The 23,099-nt window shown below is 37.2% G+C and overlaps 1 protein-coding gene across 1 annotated transcript in view; it reads right to left on the bottom strand.

Moving 5' to 3' along the window:
- Positions 1-2,315: 2,315 nt before the first annotated feature.
- Positions 2,316-23,099, bottom strand: part of RTKN2 (rhotekin 2) — a gene marked incomplete at its 5' end in the record, with an annotated part of 28,981 nt that continues 8,197 nt past the window's right edge. The window contains 7 exons of the mRNA XM_082764304.1: positions 2,316-4,100; positions 5,636-5,743; positions 7,770-7,935; positions 14,443-14,574; positions 15,573-15,679; positions 17,265-17,359; positions 21,990-22,190. Coding sequence (XP_082620430.1) covers positions 3,568-4,100; positions 5,636-5,743; positions 7,770-7,935; positions 14,443-14,574; positions 15,573-15,679; positions 17,265-17,359; positions 21,990-22,190 — 1,342 coding nt within the window. The 3' untranslated portion in view covers positions 2,316-3,567. The remainder of the gene's footprint in view (positions 4,101-5,635; positions 5,744-7,769; positions 7,936-14,442; positions 14,575-15,572; positions 15,680-17,264; positions 17,360-21,989; positions 22,191-23,099) is intronic.

Genomic DNA, 23,099 nt, shown 5'->3' with positions numbered 1-23,099 from the left:
TTTGCTGGCAGCATGCAGTTTTTATCAGTGAAACCAGCCCGCTGCACAGAAGATTCGAAGGCAGTAATAAAAGGCAACAGGTCAGAAAAAAAAAAAAAAAAAAAGATTAAGTCAGTACAATAAATATTGAAACCTGAAGTCAACTGATGCTTCGTAATACGGATTGCATAGTGAGTGGTTGCTTAAAATAACAGCAGCTGCATTCGGTAGCAGAAGCCTTTCCAGCAGCAGGAGCCTAAACATGTAATTAGTTTAACAAGTCTCAACACAGTCATGACATTTCACAGGACTGCAAGAACAACACTGTGCTGAAGAAGGATGATCAGGGTAATTAATGGCCTCGTTTGCTTAGTGGTGATCTGGGCAATACAGTGAAATGGATATGAGACTAATTTAAGGATAGATGTGTAACGTCAATCAATGCAGCCTCATGAAGAATAGGTCTTGAACAACATGCTGCATTCTTCCTTTTGATATAGTGAGCTCGCAGAGACACCTGTACTGAGGTGTTACCCTCAGGAACCCTAAGGCACCTAGTGGAAAGCAGATGAACTTGTCGTTTTCTTTAAGATACCCATGCTAGATAAAAATCAATACAGACTGTTGTATTGAAGACAGACAGGTAATTTCAAAGTGCAGCATTAATAGGGAATCAGCAAGAAGCACTGAAATTCCAGGACAAACATCTATCTTATTCAATTTTTTAAAGACTCTGAGGAAAAAAGAGACATGAACTCCATGGTGTGTCTGCTTTTTTTCTCTGTCCCCCTCGTCCATGTCACCAACCTAAGAAGAACTTATCAGCCCTCTCTACAAACCTTGCCTTGCATTCAATTTTAAAAATCAATGATCCGGAAGAAACTGTAAAAATCACTTGCAATAAATTTGCAAAGGACTTGCAGACCATTGGAGTAGTAAAGAACGAGGACAGGTCACTTATACAGAGCAATCTGGATCACTTCACAACCAGTATTTTAATGCTGGTAAAATACAGTGCACGCTTATAAGAAAAAAATAAGGTAGGATAATAAGAGGATGATGTACCGCATTCTCAAAAAAGGTGCTGAAGAGGACTTGAGCCATAAAAGCCAGCATCACAGGTAACTCTTCCGCAGGGAAAAAAAAAAAAAAAAAAAAAAAAGGATTATACAGTTTTTGAGGAGGTAGTAATAAGAATAAGAGGATCGCATTATGTCTCTGTATAGTCCTGATGAATCGCTATTGACACGTTGCATCTAATTCAGAGGTCACAAAAATATTTCAATACATGAGAAGTACAGAGAAGAACATGAAGACTAATTAGTCTCGAATAGCATTCATTGCTGTAAGAAAGTTAAGGAACTCAGTACGTCTCATCAGAGAAAAGGTTAAAAGGGACATAATCACAATTTATAGCTACACACGAGCAATTAGAAAAGCTGATACTACAGAGATCAATATAAGCAATCAAAGGCATAAAAAGACCAAAATAACTTAAGGTGGAGCTAGAAATGCAAATTGAAAAATCAAGTGAAAAATGTACCTGGGGTAATTAACTATTGCAACAGGAGGCATGGGTAAATTCTCATCACTTGAAGACTTTAATATTAAATGCCTGTGTAAAATATGTATGTTGTAGTTCAAAACAAAGCTCCTGAATTTAAAAGAGAAACTGCTTGTTGAAATGCAATAGCCTGTTGAATTTAAAAATGAATCCTCATTATGCTGCCTTCTTGCCTTATATATTTAAAAGATATATTTTGAAATATAGCAACTAAGTGGAAGGAGGTTACCAAGAAAAAGGTATTCTTCCTTTCCAGAGCACAGTAACATTTAATGCTAGATTTAAAGTTAAATAAACTGCTGTTGCATCTTGGAAAATATGCACCACTCCCCCCGTGTTTATTTTTCCTCTTTCTTGTTCAGAGTTGCACAGTCCACTTAGTTGACTGTGTCTAATTTACATAATCATGCAGTTATTCTTCAGTTTTTCTGTTCCTATTTATAAAGCATTCACAAACTATTCACTTAACTAACAGCATGATTTGTTGTAAGAATTATTATGGTTGTTTCAGAGGGAAAATGCAATGTGATTAAATGAAGAAGGAACAAGGGCATTCTAGAAACGGAGGGCTCTTATCCTGCAAAGGGATTTGTAAATGAAACCTGCCCATCAAGTCCTACCCCAAATAGCCAATGAACTAAGGACGAAATCCAGCAGATACCTTTACAACTGCGTAGCCAAGAGCTTAGCAAAGACAAAAAATAGATAAACAAACCAACCAACCATGCACACAATATTTTCTGAAGAAATGGTAAAGCTCCCAAAACCATCTCGTACTTCAGAAAAAAAATTAATGAACTTGATGTGTACAGTTGCTGATATGACTCAACTCAGGTCTGAATACAAAGGCTCTAGAGGGAAATCTGCGAGTAGACCTTTGCTCTTGGATAAGTTCCAGCTTCTGATGGAAATGCATCAAGCAAGGAAAGGGCTGGATATTTAAACTGTGATTCCAGCAGAGAAGCCTTTTCTGTATGCAAAAGATGTTTTGCAGGTGCCATAGGAACTGTAGTAACTCACGCTTCTAACAAAAATGGCAGTCTGATGCAAGAACATCAAAAGTTCAGTATTTTCACCTGAAGTACCTATTTTCTGTTATTTCAAAAATGATGAGTGGGAGTACAAAAAAACCTACATGTTTACTTGTAACGGTCATGTTTACAAACCAGCTATCTACCAGGAGCAGCCAAGAGGTTCCATGAAGGAGAAGCGATGCTACAGAGCCCCATTCATCGGAAAAAAATACACCATAAAAATGAAATCCCAAATGAGTGTTCATATGCAGTACTGCTTTTACATGTTTGTGTTAGTCCAAAATAAGGCAAAGTGATGGATTCCATTTTTGCTCGTACACAGATAATCCTGGTCCATTCAGACAGTGCACGCACCAGGAAGCACCGAAGAGATCCCACGTTAAATTGATAGAACTGCTTCAGAAATTCATACACAGCTATTCAGTAGCGTGCAGTAACTGTTCACAGTACATTATCTTATAAGCAGCGGTTCCCAAACAGTGAGGGAGATATGAGAATATTTCAGGTGAAGCCAAGCATGGAGCCCAAGAAAATCATTTTTGCGAGCCTGGCGCTGAATGTGTGAAATTCCCAATTGAATTAGTGTGAGGAGCTGCAGATGGGATAAGCTGAGGGACTGGTAGAAGGCAACAGTAAAATCCCTGGTGCAGGGACACTGAGATACCCTGAATACTGCCAACTTTTTAAGGCAAAAGTACCAAACCACCATTTCAGAAGTGGCATTGTTATTTCATATAAACCGTTCCCCGTTACTACTGCAATTATTTAGATGTTAGCAATAATGAGTACAGCTGAGTATGCAGCTAGTAGTAATGTTCTGGCTAAAAGACAGAAAACTAAACCAAAAACACGTTAAACTCAATACTTACAAGCTGTATGGTAAAATCTATTTGCACTCAAAAGTTATAGTATTAAGACTGAGGAACTTAAAATTCCAGGGACTCTTGTAAGCTAATAATTATGCCTGTGGCTACAACCATGACCTAGGATCTAGCATTTCTGTGATGCATTTCTGCCTAGGGGTTGGTACTGGTTGGTTTCAGACCCTGTCTTGGCAACCAAAGACATGGGATTTCCATGGTCAGATAAACTGTTTTTTCTACAAGGACCAATTTTGCGAGGAGCAGCAACAGGTGTTTGCCCGTGTGTTACCATAGGTAACTTTGAATCCAAAGAACTACTACAAGGTGCGCTGTCAGGCTTCTCCCGGTTTTCCTTGTCAAGTTGCAAGGCAAGTTGCTGTGTGCCCACTTGTGCTTTTGCACTGTATGGTGACTTATCAGAGGGTGGTAGTGGAGCTCTTCTTTTCTTCGCTCTGCCATCACTGGGACTTGCAGTATCACTTTTGGGGGCTGGATGCATGTTTTTCTGAACAACCATCTCATGAGATCCGTCAAAGAGGGAAGCCCATAAGGAAGATGCAGACTCTTTTTGCTGGCAAAGCAGGAACTCGCCATCGCTCTCTTCAATTTTTCTTTGTATGATATCAGCTAAGCCCTCGTGTTTCACTGGAGAATCAATGCCTGTAATTTTAAGGGACAACAATTAACTCAGATTAAAATGCTACCAATAATTTTACTCCTCCCTAGTTCATTATTACTATTCAGAAGAGAAAATTCTATTAACTACGTCTCACGAAGACTAGGCTACTAATACAAGTATTAATGGAAAAAAATTGAAATGATTACATATACTCTCCTAGAAAAGGCAGAGGTGATATGAGGGAACTGTTTGTGTGACAGCTGAAGTTGAGAGAACAGGGTAGGCATTGGTATTTCTTACCAAGTAAAAAGTAGAAAAAAAAACAAAGGTACTATATACATATATACACACACAAATTATATATATTTTGCTGTATAGTATTTGTAAAATTTTGTTTCACAAAAGGCCCATGGAAACATCTATGACTAAATACTTTTGTGCCTCCAGCCTGCAGAAAATGGGATATCTTTACATTTACCATTTTTCTTTATGTGCTTTAAGACTGTCTTGCTCCATTTCTGATCTCTCATATTGAGTTTTGTTTGTTTGTTTTATGTACACTGCAGTACTGCTAGCCTCTAAAACAACAGCAATATCTTTTCTATTTCAGGTCACACATTAAGGATTTTTAACACAATTTTAAACACAGGGTTTTACATATGAATACAGTAAATAAGCACAAAAACACTGGCATATAAAGAATGAAACAGAGTTTGTATTCTGCTCCACAGCAATATATTTGAGTATGAGCAGAATTATGCTACAGCATTACCTTTGTAAAACTTCAATATATTTGATTTACTCCCTTACTGTTCTGTGTTCATAGCTCAGAGAGGACTTTTTTGACTGCTCAGTGCTCTGATGCACAGTAACTCGGTGACCCACATGGCATTTTGAGCATCTTCGCAATTCCAATCTCAAGCAGCAAGCAGTCAGGCATTTAAAGTTGCACAGTGTTTTTTAGCCAATACTGCAATGGATTCATTAAAATAAAGTGACCTACTTTTTCTAGTCTGTAAATATTATTTCTGTAATGAAACTATTAAAGCAATCCTGCTGTGTACCATTTTGCTCTGCAAAAATAGTAGTTTCAAATACATGCTAGATAGATTTTCTGAGTGTTTTTCAACATTGTTATGACAGACCAAATAATTAGGCAATTTAAGTTAGCTAAGCCTTTAAATTGCTTTAAGAACACCAAATTAACTTCATGAAACTAAAGACATTATTGTTTGGGAGACTACTTTACCTTTACATTCTCTGAGCTTTACACCATTATCATGGTGAGCATTTACTTCTAGCGATGGCTTTTTTGAATGTGTTCAGTGCTCCCTAGTTACAGTTCAGATTGCAGGATTTTTGAGTCAAGGTAGAAAAAAAAAATCATTATTTGCGCTATTACAGATTTGTAAATTCAGATTTAACGTGAACTCCTTGGCATCCAATTATGCTGCTCTTTCATTGTCTGAATTGCCCTTGAAAAACTCAGTGTTTCAACATCAACACCAGAAGCCATCTGAATACAGACAATGTTGTTTCTGTTACCCTGCAACTTGAAAAGACAAATCCCACTTACTCATATCATGGTAGACGGAGGTCGCTTCTTTTGTCAAGAACAAAGGTGGTTTCCGTGGTGACATAATCTCAATTTTCATAAGTTCTTCACAACAATGTTTCCACTGGCCTGAGAGAGAAAAAGAGAACAATGACTGGAACTTAAACAATTCAGCTTGAAAAAACTGAAGTCGTTAGGTTGTGTTAGGAAACTATCTCCAAAGAAATGCTAAACAGTAAGCATTTACTTTTGCTTAGCAGGAACACTCAGGATGCATTTGCAGTATTTTCAACTTTGATCTCATACCAACTCTCAGAATACTAAGCTATACTATATATAGTATAGTCGCTTATATGTAAGGTACAACCTTTAATTGAAGCATCTCAGCAGTAGTTATACTATAAACATTAAATACCATAATTTGCCTTCAAATCTCCAACCCCAGTATAAATTCATCACTTCTTCTTTTTTCAAATCACCCTTTAACGTTAAGGAAGCTTATAAAGTTATCAGGGGATGAACACCAGTATACTGCAAGCTGAACATTATACAACTGTTAAAGTAAAGGAACAGTTCTGTCTTTAATAGAGGATAACTTCCCTTTTATCTCTTAGCAGACAAGGAAACCTCTTTTTCTATTAATAGATTTTGACCTTAAGGAAAACAAGACACAGTAAAATTACTTTGTTCATACCAATCATTCTAAGTTTTCTGAGCACATTAATTTTAAGAGATTTTTAAAACCAGTGAAGAAAAAAGGCATTTAAATGCCAAGTGACCCATTTTCTCTGAACCCAAGGAAAACGTCTTAAAAAAATCCATGGGTATTCTATCTATAATGAATAAGTACTAGTTCTTTTTACCCCACTCCACAGCTAATTTAAAGAGGATGTCCTAGTTTTTGCTTGGTGTGTTTCTTTAATTGATAGAGCCTCTTCTCATTGTAACTCAGAGCTAAAAAGAAGTAGAAATACAAAATAAAATACTGAGGTCCCACAACCTCAATTCACTGATTTCATTGGTGTGGCCTCTGATTAGACACTGGTATTTCATTAGTCTACCTCATTCTGTTTTCTGCCCTGATGAAAAGGTCTATAAGGAACCAACTGTACTTTGTCAATGACAGCATAATATCTGACTGTTGTTCTCTAACTCACAGTTTTCTTAAGAGCAAACTACTAAGGCAGAGGAAAAAGATTAAGACAAGTTAACATATATAGTTCCTTTAATTAATATTTAGTGTTAAGCAAGCAACACAATATACCACCTCAATAGCATTTCACTGTCATACTAAGAAGCAAATTTCTTCTCATGTAAGAACAGTGTTGTTCCAGAGGTTAGCCAAAGTCAGTAAGTTAGCTTCCTGAAAAAAAATTAACTAACCAGTGAAGATCCACAAACATTGTAGCATTGAATAGAGAAAAATAAAAAGACAAGTGATTGGAGTATTTATTTCGTTTATACCATTTTACAGAGCCTCAGGTACAGTTGTTACCAGTTTCCAGTAAGCAGTATGTATTTGCAGTCTGTTCAGCAAGGTGTACATACTCCCCTGTGGCAAGGGGTACCAAAACCAACAGAACCAAGTAATCTAAAGCAGCAAACAGCAATTTAATTAATCCATAATGCTGCTGGGCAAGGAACATACATGTTCCTATTTACGAGGGCTGGCTGAATCTGTATTCTATCCAAAGCTCCAAATGAATCCTACGCCCTCACCACTGCCCACTAAGACTTCCAGGCCTCATACATGCTGAATCCCACAAAACCAACACACTACACCACTGACAGGATGCAGAGATAGAGGTGGATCCTCCCAGCTACAGTGGAAGAAGAGATGGTGAGAATTTAGCAGTCCTTAAAAATATCCAGAACGTTGCTAAAAGAGGCCAAGTTCATTTGAGACTGGTGGACTTGTTCCACTACTGGTTTCCTGCAAAAAGCCAGCCTGAACATGCGGACACTGGTTTAGTTAAATATTTGTCTTCCAGTGGCTTAGACCACCACCCAATATTATTCCAAAGAACATTTTTCTTCTCAACGTTGCAAACAAAGGATTATGAGGCAATTCCAATTCAAATTGTTCAAAGATTCCTTTGATGTTACATAACATCCCTCTGGAAGGGCACAGTGCCAGCACTGCCTCCTTACTCACTCAGATCATAGAAGTGCTGCCAGAAAGCCTCCATCCAGTTATGAAGTTCTTCCCTACTGTCAGTAGCAAAAAGTTGAGTCACAGCCTCTCCAGACACAGGGTTGATAACAGAAAAGTTACTAGTTCTTCTCTTGAAGTCCTTATCCACAGCTCGAATTCTGGTTTCCTACAAACGACAAACTGTGGTAATGAGTTATTGCTTCAGCTCACTCATATCAACTTATGGCCAATGACAGTGTAATGGCACTATGAGTTGGCTTTTTATTTAAAAAAAAAAAAAAAAAAAAAAAAAAAAAAAAAAAGGAACTAAGTAAGGTCAGTAATTGCTTATAAAAAATATTTTCCCATAAAACAATTCAAATGACACAATATATGAAAATAAGAGAATGGAGCAGAAATATTGCAGTCCAGGTCTAAATTACAGAATGTATGTTCTGTTCCCCCTCCCTCTGCCTTTACAAGCTCATCTCACTCACACAGCTCATCTTTCTTCATACCAGTTCAGTGAATAACCTGTAACAGCAATAGCCAGCTCCTTTTCTCCAAAATCTTCATCTGGACAAGCATATTTTTACAGTTAGGTCTCCTAGTGTACTCCTGTGGGTCATTTTTTACGCAATGGATTCTAAATATACATTATTTTACTTGCATTTCAGTGAATCAGGACGTTCAGGGCTAATGCTACAGTGACACGTAATTAAAAAAAAAAAAAACATACCTCATCCACATTTAAAGTAGCATTTGTAGAAGTAATTCATATAGTTCTACTGAACAGATTTCCAATGAAAAAAAATTTGGTCTAATATACAAAATAATCCTATTTGTCATTTCAAAATTTAGTTTTGCCTTATTTAGAGCGCGCTAGATGGAAACAATTAAAAACATAATATTAAGTCATTCAGAACTAACAAATCATTAGTTCTAACACTCAACTAATATCACAAACATCATGCAGCAGCACTGTTAGAGGTTTTTCCTTCTGTTCAGGGACATAGTTCAACTGATTTTTGTCATCTAGACTAGATCCAAGTGGTATTTTCATAGCATCTAGTTTCTTTGTTACGGCATTACTACAGTAAAAAATAGCACTTACCACTAACTCAGTAAAAAAAACTGTTTATGTATTTTTCATGTGTAAGATACCAAAAGATTTTAATAGAAGTCTCACAGAGCACAACTGGAAAATTTTCCAGAAAACACTGCTGTTCATCACAATGTGTTGAACAAATGAAAATAATTACCACCAGTTTATTTCCAAAAGTAAAACCATACCCCCTGAAATATCTTTGCACATACATTTCAACCAGGCCAAACGAGCAATGGGCTATTATAACACTAGCATAGCCCAGGAGAGAACCATGATCCCAAATCCCACTAGAATGATCTGTTTTGGCACCCTAGACCCAGCCAGCCCTGGAGCCTCCTGCATGGTAAGGACGTGCAGCAGCTGGGTGCTACACAAAGGTGGCACGCAGAGCACCCTGTGTTTCGAAGGAGGCTGACCGCTACAGCCAGAATTGCATTCACTGTCTGGGCAGACAGCAAAACTGACCCCCAGGTGGCCTCAGGGCACTCCTCAAGGTACAGTGGGGACAGATCAGCCATGTTGCTTCTTACACAATCCAACCAAATGTCAAAAGTCTGCTACAGATGTCAAATATACACCTACAGAAATTAAGTTTACACATTAGATCCCATGGGGATACGCCTAGTTCCGATACTCAGAAAACCCGAAGTTTTTCCATAGAATATTACCCAGATTTTCAAGGCATTGCTGAAGTAAACGTTTGAAATAACTAACAGCTGCTTGTAGCATATCTGATGGATATGCTCATTTAAATTCTTCTGTCTAAAAATAGGAGATGAAGTAATTCATCCATAAGTGCTCTATATCCCATTAACTCAGGTAACCATAGATACCAGCAAAAAAAATTAAATCAAATAGATTAACATTTGACAGGTACGAACTTCAAGCATACCATACACACAAGTTTATTTAATGATGTTTGCTGCAGGTTTTATTCCACAACTATGTTATTATTCAAAGGAGATAAATCCTCATGCAACAACCTATACCTGATGCTTGAATATTTAAAGAGTGATACAAGATGCCATTACAGTAATGGGCTGATGAATTGGGTGAATTACACCATGAGCCCAGTTTCACTTAAAAAAAAAAAAAAATAAAAAGTGACTTAAAGTACCATGTTATAAAACTGCCCAACCTTTCCCAGTCTTATAGATAACTGAAGCAAGTCTGCTAACCAGCTGAGCTCTCTTGCTCTTGTAAAGACCAGAACAACCAGCTGATTGCAGCAGGAAAACTGAGTTGAATCTTGAACTCAAATGACTCCTTCGGGGAGGCTGAGGCTAGTCTTACATTCTCTATATTCTATAGACTTTTTTTTTTTTTTTGAAAGTGGGGAAAATGATTTTTTTTTTTTTTTTTTTTTTTTAAGCACAATGTAAGTAACAAGCCTTCGTCTATACCTTTCCCCGCAAATGAAAAAGTTCTTTGCCTGACAACACTTCTCTGGAAAGCTCATTGGTTAAGCAAAGTTAAACAAAAACAAAAGAAAGAAGCTTTTTATTGCTAGGTGCAGCCATTTCCTACTAAGCCAATCCTGAAACACTGATGAGCAGAGTTTATAAAGATCACTTCAAGACATCAAAACAAATTAGAGTTCTTGAGAAAAATACTGAAAGTCCAGTTCTGTGCCTCTGCTCTAAGGTTAAACAAACCGAAATGCATGTAGCAAATTTCTTCTATGGATTTTAATACCAAACAACAAATCAAGAAATAAAAACACAACATCGGAAACAAAAAAATAATCTGTTCATGTGTTGGTTTCTGCTGTAATGTTAACTTTAAAAATCATGGTTTTCAATAATAATAATACATAAGACCAAATCTACCGGATTAGCTTTATTCCCTCCTTTCATCTTCATTGTTTTGTGAACTTGTATTACCGTAACACCCCACAGTACTTACCATCCAGTGGAAACGTGGATAAGTATAAAATGAAGGAGCTATATTATGATATATTGCTGTAGCATTTTACCTATCATCAGTGCAATGCAGCAGCCAAATACCAGGGTGAGGAGACATCATTATATGACCAGCCAGCACTCCATGGGGCACGAGGGAGCCATAAAGCATAGTTTCCTAACCACTTAATTTGAGCATGTGTGCTACAAGGTCCACTGCGTGGTATCTGGGTATTGTATCTGCTTCCCCTGCCACATGCAGTCATTTTCAAGCAATTGCAGAACTAAACTGAGTAATACAACACGAGATATTTGGGGGCATTTAACTGATCTGTGCTGTATTTTCACATGTACAAAGGCTTGTCTAAGTCAGACAGTGGGACAGCAACATTACTACACACAACACTGATAATTTCAGGGATGCTCTTACTGCACCAGTGCTGGAATTGCCTGACATTCATAGCAAATATTGTCCTGGCTCCCTAAACGCTCACATCGTTAAGAACTAGTATCAATACCCTTCTGTTCCAGTCCCATGGTGTACTTCTTGGTTTCTTAAAAACACTGCACGGTCCCCTTGAAGTTATACTGCTACAGCCATCACTACATTTTCCAACAAGTTTCTCTGCCTGACCTAACCCATAACAGATGCTCCAACAAGAGCCGTCATTCGCAGGAAGTCTACAGAAGCATCAGGTTGATTTTCTCCTTTCACTCCTACTACGCTGTTTAGCGATGTATCTGTGAAGCCTTAGCCAAAGGCTGAAAACATTTGTTCCTCCCCCTGCTCACCTCAACAGCTAGTACAAGCATGGAGATAGCTCTAGAACTGCTGCACTGCACGGCTCCTGATCAAAGAGGGCACTTGCAAAACATGCCAGGGAAGAAGTCATGGGCCTGCGTTCATTTAAAGTGATGTCCTAGCATTCCTGAAGCTTCCACACCCATGTCACAGAAGAGTTTTATAATATATGAAGGAGCTACAACAGGATACTGAGCAACAAATGTGAACTGTTGGTACGTGCACCTATTTGCTAAACTATCACGCATAGGCAAAGCCTTTATTATTCATTTAAAACTAAAGAAAGATACAAAATTTTAGGAACTGGACCATAAGGAACATTTCTTGTTCAGCTTGGATTCCAGCAAATTTTCTTCGCTACAGAAAATATCATTTCTCTTTTCCTACTTAGTTGTGCAATATAATACGTTATAATTACATTTGGCTGGAACAATAATAGTAACACTTGCATAATAGGAACTGCAGAACCATTCTTGCTCAACAGCAGTAGCAGTGAAGTCATCTGAAGTTGAAGTAATGACTTTGGTGGTCTTAATGGCTTCTTCAAGTCTCGATTCAAAGGGATGGGAAATAAGGTTATCATTGTGAATATTTTCCAGAGAGTTTCTCATAAATCCAGATGACTTCATTGCTTTTCAGAAAGTGTCTTGCAATTACATGTAAAGGACCAGCTTCACATTACAAATGACAGTTCCACGTATGCAAATAGAAGACATTTAGTTAGGCCATCTAGAGTTGATTTTCAATCTCAACTTTGGTTTTGAAATTGCTGTTTCAACAACAACATGTAGCAGACAAGCCCATATGATTAGCTTGTGTTCATTTAATCTGTAAGACAGTTTCATAGTAAAAGAATCAAAAACCTACAGCCATTTCATTATTTTCAAGAGAAACTGTTTAAGTACTGAAGTATCCAAATGTATTAAATTGCTTTTTTTTTTTTTTCTGGCTTTAATATAAAGAAGGATTCATAGTCTTCTTCTCCAGCAGCCTGACATTTTTTCAAAAATAGTAAGATACATGATTTATGTACCTCGTACATGTTAGCTGTAAGGATACTCTGCCAACACACAAACAGTCTCCCAGCAAAAGCTTATTAAGCTGGATTTTAGATTCTAACTGTAATGGTAACTCAGAGGAGTAAAACGCCTTAGGAGAATATGGTTAGTTTAAAAGGAAAAGCAAAACAAGGATATAGACCAAGGCAGCAAACCCTAAGGAAAGATTAGAAAGATATCCTGACAGATAATTTTAAAAAATATTCCTGCTACATTTTAAACTATGGATTTAGTCACTCCATATTTTACTAAAATTTACCATTTCCTAACTGATATTGTGAACAACTAGAAAACAGAGTTATAACAAAGTTTGACTAGCATAATTAAAAGTGACTGAAGAAGTATGCAACTCAAACTGCTCGAATATGTACCGTGGTGTAAACATTTTTTTTAAATGAACTGGAAGAGAAAGATGGCTTTGTTAAAATATAAGGCACTAGCAGAAAGGTGTTTTTAATTAAGGAATCAATTTAAAACATAGCACATTAAAAAATCCTAACAAAAGCAGTTCATATTGTTATCCCTAGTTTAAATGTTTGGTATATAGAGAGATTTTACTCTACGTGAGAATGCAATCACAGTTTCCAGGAACTTTAAAGCCACCAAGAGCTGATATTACTGTTGTAAGAAGCAGTTCTTTGTTGCTTTATGTCCCTACACATTGCCAATCCTGCCCCAGCTCCTTCCGTGTACAAATGCTTGTGTGGTCATGTAGAGATCTGGATAAAAGAATGCATTAAAGAGAACCATGGTTGAAGCCAACCCTTCCCCCCCAGCTGAGCTAATTTTAACCCACATCAGTTCCCTACTCCAATTCATCAGTCAGCTGCCCTACTGCCTGCCCAGCATACAGCAGCACAGCAGCCAGAACAAGACTGGCAAGGGGGAGAGCTTCTTTTAGAGTTACCGTTGGCATCAAGTGGTCACACAAGTACAGCACCAGAATCCAGATCAACCCATGCCTAACACAGTTCCCAAATGTTTCCGTCTACTTATGCAAGATGAATCCAGCTAAGCCAATTGCAATTAACATTAAATTCCTCTGCTCATCCTTATGTGATACGAACTCTTGCTTTCAAAAACTGGTTTTGGTGCCGTCATCATCTGTTCACTCTAATGCTCTCCATTCTGAAAGGCCCTTCCAGTATCATTCCTAAACTGAATATGTAAATAGTTATTTAAAATTAAATACTTAACATTTTTAGCCAAATAGAAACATTTTAAGGTTTAAATCCATAGTTTGCCTATCAGGGTACAAAACCCCGTAATAATGCTGTAAAGAACGTCCGAAGTTATTATGCCCTGTACAAAAACAGTATTAAGAAAAGCAGCTTATTTTAAAGCACAAAAATATTTTGAACAATTTTCCAGTTCTCCCTCTAATTAAGATTGTGGCCAAATAACACAAAACAACAAAAAAGCTTTTGTTAAAATTCCACCTTGCTGAGGACAAAAGCCTCCCAGAACATTGCTAACTGACTGCAGACAATGGAACAGTCATATAACAAGTTATCACTCTTCCTAAAGAAAAACATTCTCCTTTTCACCTTTATGTTCAACAGTTTAGTGCAATAGAAGGAACTTATATCCACAGCTGAGACATTTAATGCCCTTGCAAAAAAAACTCAGCGACTGCAAATTTCACTGAAGCATATCCCACTGATATCCTACCTATAAAGCTTTCTGCATACTAGCAGCTCAGAGCCAAAATGACTGTAGGTGTATGTCTTAAAACAAGAAACAACCTCTTTCAAAATAGTAATTATAAAAAAAAAAACACAGGCAAACAAACAAACAAAAAAGCCCCACATACAATCATTTTTACCTTGTTGATGGAAACTGTCAATGCTGGCTCCAGTTTAGCCTCAATTTCTTCTGGTGAGTTATAACAAAAGAGCTTTCCACCTCTCAGTACGCAGTACAGCCTCCTCCAGCTAGTTAAACTTCCTATCATTTGCTAAAGAGAAGAAGCAGAGAATTGCCAGCCATAAACTACAAATTAAGAGCATGGTATGAGGTACACACAGATTAGCCTGTGTGATCAAAAATACTTCTCTACACTGAATTAATTCTTTCTTAAAACAAAGGCCTTCTGTTGCAGAACACTTTGGAATCACCATTTTTTGAAATGCTAGCAATAGCTTGAATGTCTTTTGGTATTTTACAGTTTTCCCAGATTTACTGTCTTATGACACCCACAGTACAGAATCTACTGGTTCACACAGACTGAAGCCTAGAATTGGTGTCTACAGTAAGAAAAAGATCACCTTTATTAGCTACATTATTAAACAACAGAAGAAATAAAAAGTATTTCACTTTGGAAGTATGCAGTATATTCAAAGATATTTGTCTAGAATCTCCATACTCAAATGATTTTTTGAACAGCTTTCATAGATGCATTATAGTTTCATGACCAGTTTAGACCATATAATTTAGTACTCCTGACAGATGAACCAGCCCCTCCACTTATCACCATCTTGTTTGCCTAGTTGTGCAACGAACCAAAACAGAGAAGTTAGCAGAGTTCACATGAATCGTTTTTGGAGGGATGAGTTTAAATATTGTTCCCGAGCTGGATTCACCATTCTAGCACGAGAGGTGCGTACATGGGTAGGAGCAATGGGACTGTTAGGACTGCTGCCGTCAAGTACCAGCCTAAAGGCATTCTGAAACAACTGTACTTGATCTGTATTTAATAGCCTAAATAGTTTTATTGATAAGCACATGAAGTAAACGTTTATTTCTTGACTATTAGCCACTGTTTGTAAACAATGAACAAAAAGATGCTGTTTATAAACAGTGACTGTCAGGTAGAATCCCCTCCCTTGCTAGAGGCAGGACAGGTAGAAAAATAAGCTACTCAAGAAACCACTCCAGGAAAAAACAAATGTTTTAACAGTGGAGTGTGACAGCTATTAATAGAAGAGGATATAAACACAAGCAAGATCTTATTACCTGCTGATTCAGAAATCCTGCCATCATGTCCCTAGTCATACAGGAAGGCTGAACAACTAAACGGCAGCACATGTTTCCGTACAGGGGGAGCCAAAAAGAAGATTCCTCTGGGAGAAAAGACCAGACCAAAAAAATAACCACACAACCAACCAAACAACAAACAAAGCACAAAAACACACACACACACACACAAACAGTTCTGAATATTTCCCATAAACATATAGTTTAACTTTTTACATTCATTTTTACATAAATAAACACTTTACATTCAAATATACTTCATCCCTTAAGATTAGATTGACTGATCTTTAGTTATTTTATTTTTTTTTAAATCATCAGAAGTTCTAAAAGAATTTCAAGTAAAAATGGAGATAGTGTTCTGCAAGAACATGTTATTGTTACAAAAGAAATGTAGCTCTAAATCTAATTTCACAGCTAGAAATACTTTGAATCAAAAAGCACACTGGCCACCTCATCCAAGTAGGATCCCTGAGCCCACCCCAACTTGGGCATGGCTTTTTATGTAAGCACTTTGCTCCAAATTGTTTATTAGGACTTGAATTTGTATCTACTTCTGTCTTCTGCACTAGAAAAGTATTCAGGATTCCAAGGAATTACCAATAAACTGCAGCCTCTCTCCTCACTCAGCTCTGCTATGCCAAAGGCATTCTCTTCTGTAATTAGAAGCAGGTAAAGCAACGTTCCATTGACATGACTCTGTCTTTAGTCATGTTTTAGAAATGCTTGTAATGAACCAAAACACCCAGGTATGTCATTTCTCACCAGAATAAGTTATGGAAATTAATGATAGAAAAAGAAATTTGAAGAAGAAAAAGTAGAAAAGAGTAATAAAAGAAAGGCTTACAAATTAATATCAAAGATACGTAGAATTTTTCATCTAAATCTTCAAGAAACAAATGTCCCATAAATATTCAAAATGAATGAAGTGTAAAGACTTATATTCTCTTTGGGATCAAATCTACCCATGTAAAAGATGAAGTTCCCAGAAGTGACAGTCAGCTACAAAGGCCCATGTCTTAGTTTAACAATTAGGGGATGGATTACAGAAAGGGCTATACTTTAAGAAAATAACGGATGAAGTATGAAAAACTGTACTCTTCCTACTTAAAATATCACCTTCATTTGTAGCATAATCACAGTACCTAAGTTAGCGTCTCGCTTGACTGCTGCCACCAGCAATTTGTACTGTCCCAGAAGTGAAAGACAGCAACCAAGACAATTTGCAAGCACACATGCTTATGTCCTGTGCTAAATCTCAGCCTGAAACAGCCTAGCTCAACTGAAGCTTATTTTATTAAAAAAAAAAAAAAAAAAAAAAAAATCATTCTGATGAGGAAATAGCTGTTCTTCACTCTGATACCCTTCCCTAGTTGTGAGGAAGGGGGAAATAATTTGTATATGGCTACAGCTCACATAAGATCCAGATGCAAATGACAGAAGAAACTCCCAGATGAATTAAATTTTCATCTGGACTTGAAATTTTATCAACTTATAGTTTATTCAGCTATGTATAGATGCCTGTTTTAGAAGAGTTAAATATTTTAAATAAAGTTGTTCTATATTAAATATCAAGAAAAATAGTCTCTTTAAACTCTTTAGTATACACAATAGAGAAATGCAGAATGTTTCTGTTTTCTTTTATTTCCTTAAATTGGTACCATATGTACTTACCATTTCCTGTAATGGTAAGGTTGTGGGTCCTGAAACCATCCTCAGCACTCTCCAGCCCCAAAGTGGTATGTGCTAGCAAGTTGTACTTTGCTCCACTGTTACGTGAAAGAAAAGGCACAATTAAGTCATTTCTGCTTTGCATGGCTCAGGCAGAAATTAAAGGGAGTCTAGAGGTGCCCAAGAACACATCTGATTACAGGAGCATGCTGAGATGCAAGGCAGCACCTGCCAGTGACCACAGGTTGCCATCCCCAAGCCTCTTCCCACAGAACTCCCACATCTCCAGCTTTCCTTGTAAATAAGAACTGTCCCACAGTCTGGTCAGCTGATTGCTGTATCCTTATCTCTGACACTGCCTCCACTCTGTTGTGGTGTTTTCCCCCTTTCCCCTTCTGGAGGGGGGAGTGAGAGAGCAGCCGTGTTGGAGCTCAGCTGCCCACCTGAACAAAACCCATGTGGTAGCCCGTTCCCTCCCACCCCATGACTTCCAGGCCAATGCCACAAGGCCTCGTCAGCTCAGTCCCCTCAGCAATTCCCATGTCCCCCTCCCTCAGACCCACCACCCAGCAGGAGATGGCTCATGTAGCCACTGCCTCCGAGATGGCTCAGTTGTACTGGTGCACCAGTCAATGCCAAACCCAGGCACAAGGGCTATGCCTTCCATGCCTCCTGCGCCTTAAGAATGCTAAAAGCATCTCTCTTCTCTAGGTAGACACCAGGTTTCAGAATGCTATATCTTTGTTTTAGATTTTGCCTGGGGGGAGGGGGGAGAGGGAAATTAGAAAAAAAATCACATTTGCAATTCAGTACAGTATGTGGAATGCAGTTCTTGGAATAAACCAGTATAAATTTGGTACATGTTTAACCTTTTTCCCCAAATACTCTTCAGACAGAGTAACAGATTTACAGTCTAGCAATGCAGTAAGAATTCCACCTGGCTAATAGCAGTTTAAACAAAGTTCACAAGAAAACAAACCACTTAGAATCACTAACTACTCCCCCTAACACAATCTAGCATTAAATCCCTAAAATATCTTCTGTATAGCATAAGATAGCCTAGAGCAAGAGGTGAGAACAGAATACTGAACTGATATCACTAAAAAAATATATACGTGTTTTCCAAATGTTATCTTTCCTAATAGCAGAGTGAGCACATACTGTTTTAAAATCTTTGGCTCTGCAGAGGAACAAGGCAGATCCCTACCCAGCCCTAACACCAGTGAAAGAAGAGGCAAAAATATTAAGACCATTAGCCGGGAGGTCTGTTACACATCTAATTCAAGGAAATAAATAGAAAGTTAAATATGTTTTAGCATTCTGTGCAAAGAACCACTGCTATGAAACATTTCAAGAAACATCTGAACAAAAACTCATCAGCATTTGAATATATTCCTTCCTAGACTGCTCCCTAACAAAAGATTCTCCACTTTTTATGTTTTGCCATCCAGTTAAGCTCTACACTACCAGTCTACTTAAGCAGTACAAAAAGGTTCAGTTTCTTCTAACAGATAAAACTTCTGTGCTGATTTTAGTTATTTTTTTCTAAAGCATGACTAATTACTACAACAACCCTGCCAAAAAAAATCAGCTACTTCACTTTTAAAATATGCTTCACAGTAACATTTTCTTTCTAAAACATAACAGTCATTCCTTTCAGCCAACTTCAATATAATTTAGAAGTTTTATCTGCAACTGTTTTTCAAATTTAACAGGCTAATCAGGATTATTAAGTATGTTTTGCGTATACTTTTCACAGAAGTAGCTAACTGCCTTAAATGGCAGCTTCTTTGTACAGCAAAGAACAATCTGCCTGCTGCAGCTCATACAGTACTTTGCATATCTGTAATATTTTTCCACTTAATAACTTTGCAAAAAAAAATATCCCCAGCCTGCCTATGGCAAAGGCTCATTGTTAAACCTGTTTACTGATCAAGATGCAGAGGCATTGACATCGCTAAAAAGACATTGGCACAAGGTATATCTATATCACCCTATTATCAATGCATATTAATTAATACAGCTCAGATTCCAGAACCTGTTCCGGAATATTAATCTTACTGTTAAAAATCCCAGTCTTATTTTACTCATCCAGATATACAGAGTGGAAGATTTGCAAGTCAAAAAAATGCCTAAGATGTTCACCTTCCAATCACATCTTAAATAGTAAAAGGTGAGAATAAATATAATCTTCAGGTCATAAAAACCACCCAAATATAAGATGTTGCAATTAGATCAGACTACGTTCTTCTGGCAAAATATCAACTTGAATTTTCCAACTCAAAAGATAGGACACTGAAGCCATGCCTCCAGCCAACTGGAGGACAATATATAATGGGCAGTAGCAACAAGCCCATGTGGAGGCCAGTTCTGCAAGCGACTATGTTTGTGCTGCAAGGAGTCTCCCTGATGACTTTGTCAAAGTGCAACCACTAGAATTCAGTAGTATAGCTGCACTAAGCAATTTTCTTCTACAACAAATGTAAACAATAATGATGAAAAATAATAGAAAAATGAAGCAGGCAAAACCGCATAAAAATGAGAAGATAGATAATTAAAAACAGAGAGGATAATAATAAAAAAGTGATATTAACAAGCTGAAGCAACCATTCAAAGCATTTTGTCACCAAGCTTTTCCAAGAAGTAACAAGTCCAACAGTCTCCTCACTAAACAGGGAGCCTTCTAAGCCAAGGAGTTTGACACAGAGGGATCACAGAGTTTCTGGAAAAGGGACCACCTCATCCCACACGTACTCTGAGACGAAAAGGCCTATACAAATGGAATCTACAGAGAAACGGTGCTCTTAAATAGAGATATTTCCCTTTTTTGTTGTTGTGCTTTAATTTCACCTGCTGAACCAGTAAAATTCTCCGGGAACACTTGAAAGATGCAATCTTTCATACTCTTTAAGTGCTACATACCAAGGCCTTAATAATAAAAATCTCAAGAGGAGGCTATCAAAAAAATTGACAACTTATTTTCTGCATTTAAACTTTGCTTTCCGAGAATCTTTTTTAATCAGCTGGCAAAGCCATTATTAAACACATCGTTACTCATTCAATTCTGTTAAGAAATAACAGTCACTGTGAGATGATGATTTACAGTAGAAAAATCAAACTAAAGATGGAGAAAAGCAAAATATAATAAATTACAGTTGAGAAACCCAAAGCAAAACCCAAGGGAGGAGACAGCTGTTTAGACTGTCTACTGATGCTTCTTCCTCAACAGACAGATGATCTATAGTCAAGAGAGTATGGCCAGCAAATAAACTTGTGGTTATATCTGAAGCAAACTGTACCTAACGTCATCACCCAGCTGGAGCCTGTGGAAAGCACATCACCTAAGATGTTGCACATTGTCATTAGGCAGAACACACTGGAAAGTTAGTGATAAGATTTGCTTTGCTCTATGGCTAAGATCTCTTGGATGTGTATTTTACAATGAAACACTAACATCAGTACACAGTAATATCAGTTGGACAAAGACTATGCTTTAATGTTTCCTTTTATAATCCAGGCAAACAGATATATAAAGCAAGACTAAGACTTTGCTCAACACCTGGTAAGAATTAGACATTGATTCCCTACTGTTCAGCCACCAGAGTGGAAGGAGAAAAAGAGGCAATATCTTGTAAAAATTACCTTCTTATTAAAAACTAATAATAAGAACACAATATTAGCTGTATTTACAATTTAGGTACTTGGCCTGCTTAAACCACAATGAAATTAAAGTAGCCTGGAAATACTAGTAGGCAGTTAACTTCATTAAAAATGCATGAAAGACTTAAGATTTTTTTTTAAAGGAAACATAGGTGAATTACTGGGAAAACCACATATTTCTGTGAACATGAGAAACCAGTAAGTGTTCTTAAAGTGTTCCATGCTAAAGTCAATTAAAGACATTTCTGTTAAGCAGCTAGCAACTGTAAAATACCCTAGCCAGTCCACAGTTTCACTGAAAACCAGCAAGTGGAAAGGCCCCCATGTGCTCAGCAGCACCCAGGCACAGCAAACAGCTCTGTCACCTTCATTAGGAGAAAGGGTGCAAGAAAGGTTTCTCCTGACTACACACCACACTTTGACATTTCACAGAACCTGTAACTTTTAGAGACGTCTACCATTCTGTAAAGAATGAGCAAAATTGCCTAGGTGCAAGAATATGTGGAAGGAGTAAAGGGGAAAGGGCAGGAATACAATGGGTATATTATATAATATAGTGTGTGTATATATATACACACACACATATATATTATATTTATGTTTTATATAAAATATAAAATATAAATATAATTTATTTAAATAAATTAAATAAAAATAGAAATATAAATAGATATAATAATATATTATATAATACAATGTCTATCAGTCCCCAGAGTATTGATATATACTTATCAATACACAGAGGGACACAGGCAGTCTGATCACACAATTTTCCTTTCTTCCAGAGATCAAAATATTACTGAGTTTGTAAATAATAGCGGATTTACCAGGTGTACAGAAGAAAGTTGAAGTCTACTTGCATGGTTAAAGATCAGAACCAGGCCCCGAGGCTGAGCTGCACTGTTGGAATTCACACCTACTTTCTCATTTCCTATTTAACTTTTTTCCACCTGGTTAGGTACAGAAATAATCACTTTCTTGGCAATTTTCCAAATATCGACAATATATTTAGCCCATTTCTATTTTAAAAATATGATAAAAATCACAATATCCATATGTAGGTCTTACTGTATGACTGTGTCAGTGAGCAAAAGGGACTCAGTGCTGTCTTCTTCCAGTGCAGCTTTGAGTTTCTTCCCTGTAGCTTTGTTGAGGGATGTTTTAAGCTTCTTTGCTAGTTTCTTAGGAGTGTTTGTCCCATATAAAGACTCCTCTGTACAGCAGCTATACACTTCAACCTTCACCTGGAAATCTGGTCCTGCTTCATCACTGAAGGGGGTGAGGAGAAAGTTTCAGAGTATTTGTTAATTAGCTTAGTATTACACAGCCAAGGAATGCTGCTGCTACAATATATACATTACATAACATATATTGCTAATCAAGGGAAGGATTTATATCGGATTCAGACAAAGATATTCGTTACAATATAATTCAAGACCAGAGTACACATCGGTAACTGTGCTGAAGTCATGAGATGGGTGTTTTAATTAAACCATAAACAATTGCAAACAGGAAATTCAATGTTTAGGTTAAAAACTGGAATAAAAACACAAAAATCATGTTATGGAAATACACAGGCAAGACACGCAAACACACTTCAATCTGCCCTCTACTGTTATGCAAAAATCACATGGCTGAAAACCTGTCGTGCCTCTGACCCCAAATCAGATTGAACTTTTTTAGCGATATCACAGTTGCCCCTTCACAGGATTTTTATTTTAATTTTCAATAATCCCTCACCCACAACCAACATATTTGTCATTCATAGCATCAATTACCTGCTGCTTGATCTGCCCACCCCCTGTTGTCTGTTTTCAATTCTACTATTTCTCATATTCTCATGCTTAATCAAACTAGAAGCCTAACCTCATCTTTCAGGTACAAATCATTCATTACATATCCGTAAGGAAATTATCCTAAAGGCTTTTGTAAGTTTTCCTTTATCTCTGGGCATACAAGGGAAGTTTGAATGACTTTTCCCACTATATTTCACAGAAAATCATAGCAGTCATTTCTCCAAGAACAGTTGTATCTTTCAAGAATTAAATTTTAATATTTGCCCCCACTTTTAACTTGAACAAGTATTAAAGAACAAGTCTGATTTATGGATCTGTGCTCTCTCAACTACTCAGTTTTCAAGATCTTGATTTAAAGTTTTCAGTAGTTCTAGATTTCCAG

This window comes from Aythya marila (assembly GCF_965140915.1).
Source record: "Aythya marila genome assembly, chromosome: 7".
Taxonomy (NCBI): Eukaryota; Metazoa; Chordata; class Aves; order Anseriformes; family Anatidae; genus Aythya; species Aythya marila.
Note: the sequence above shows the minus strand (reverse complement) of the source record. Positions and strands in the feature narration are given on the sequence as shown.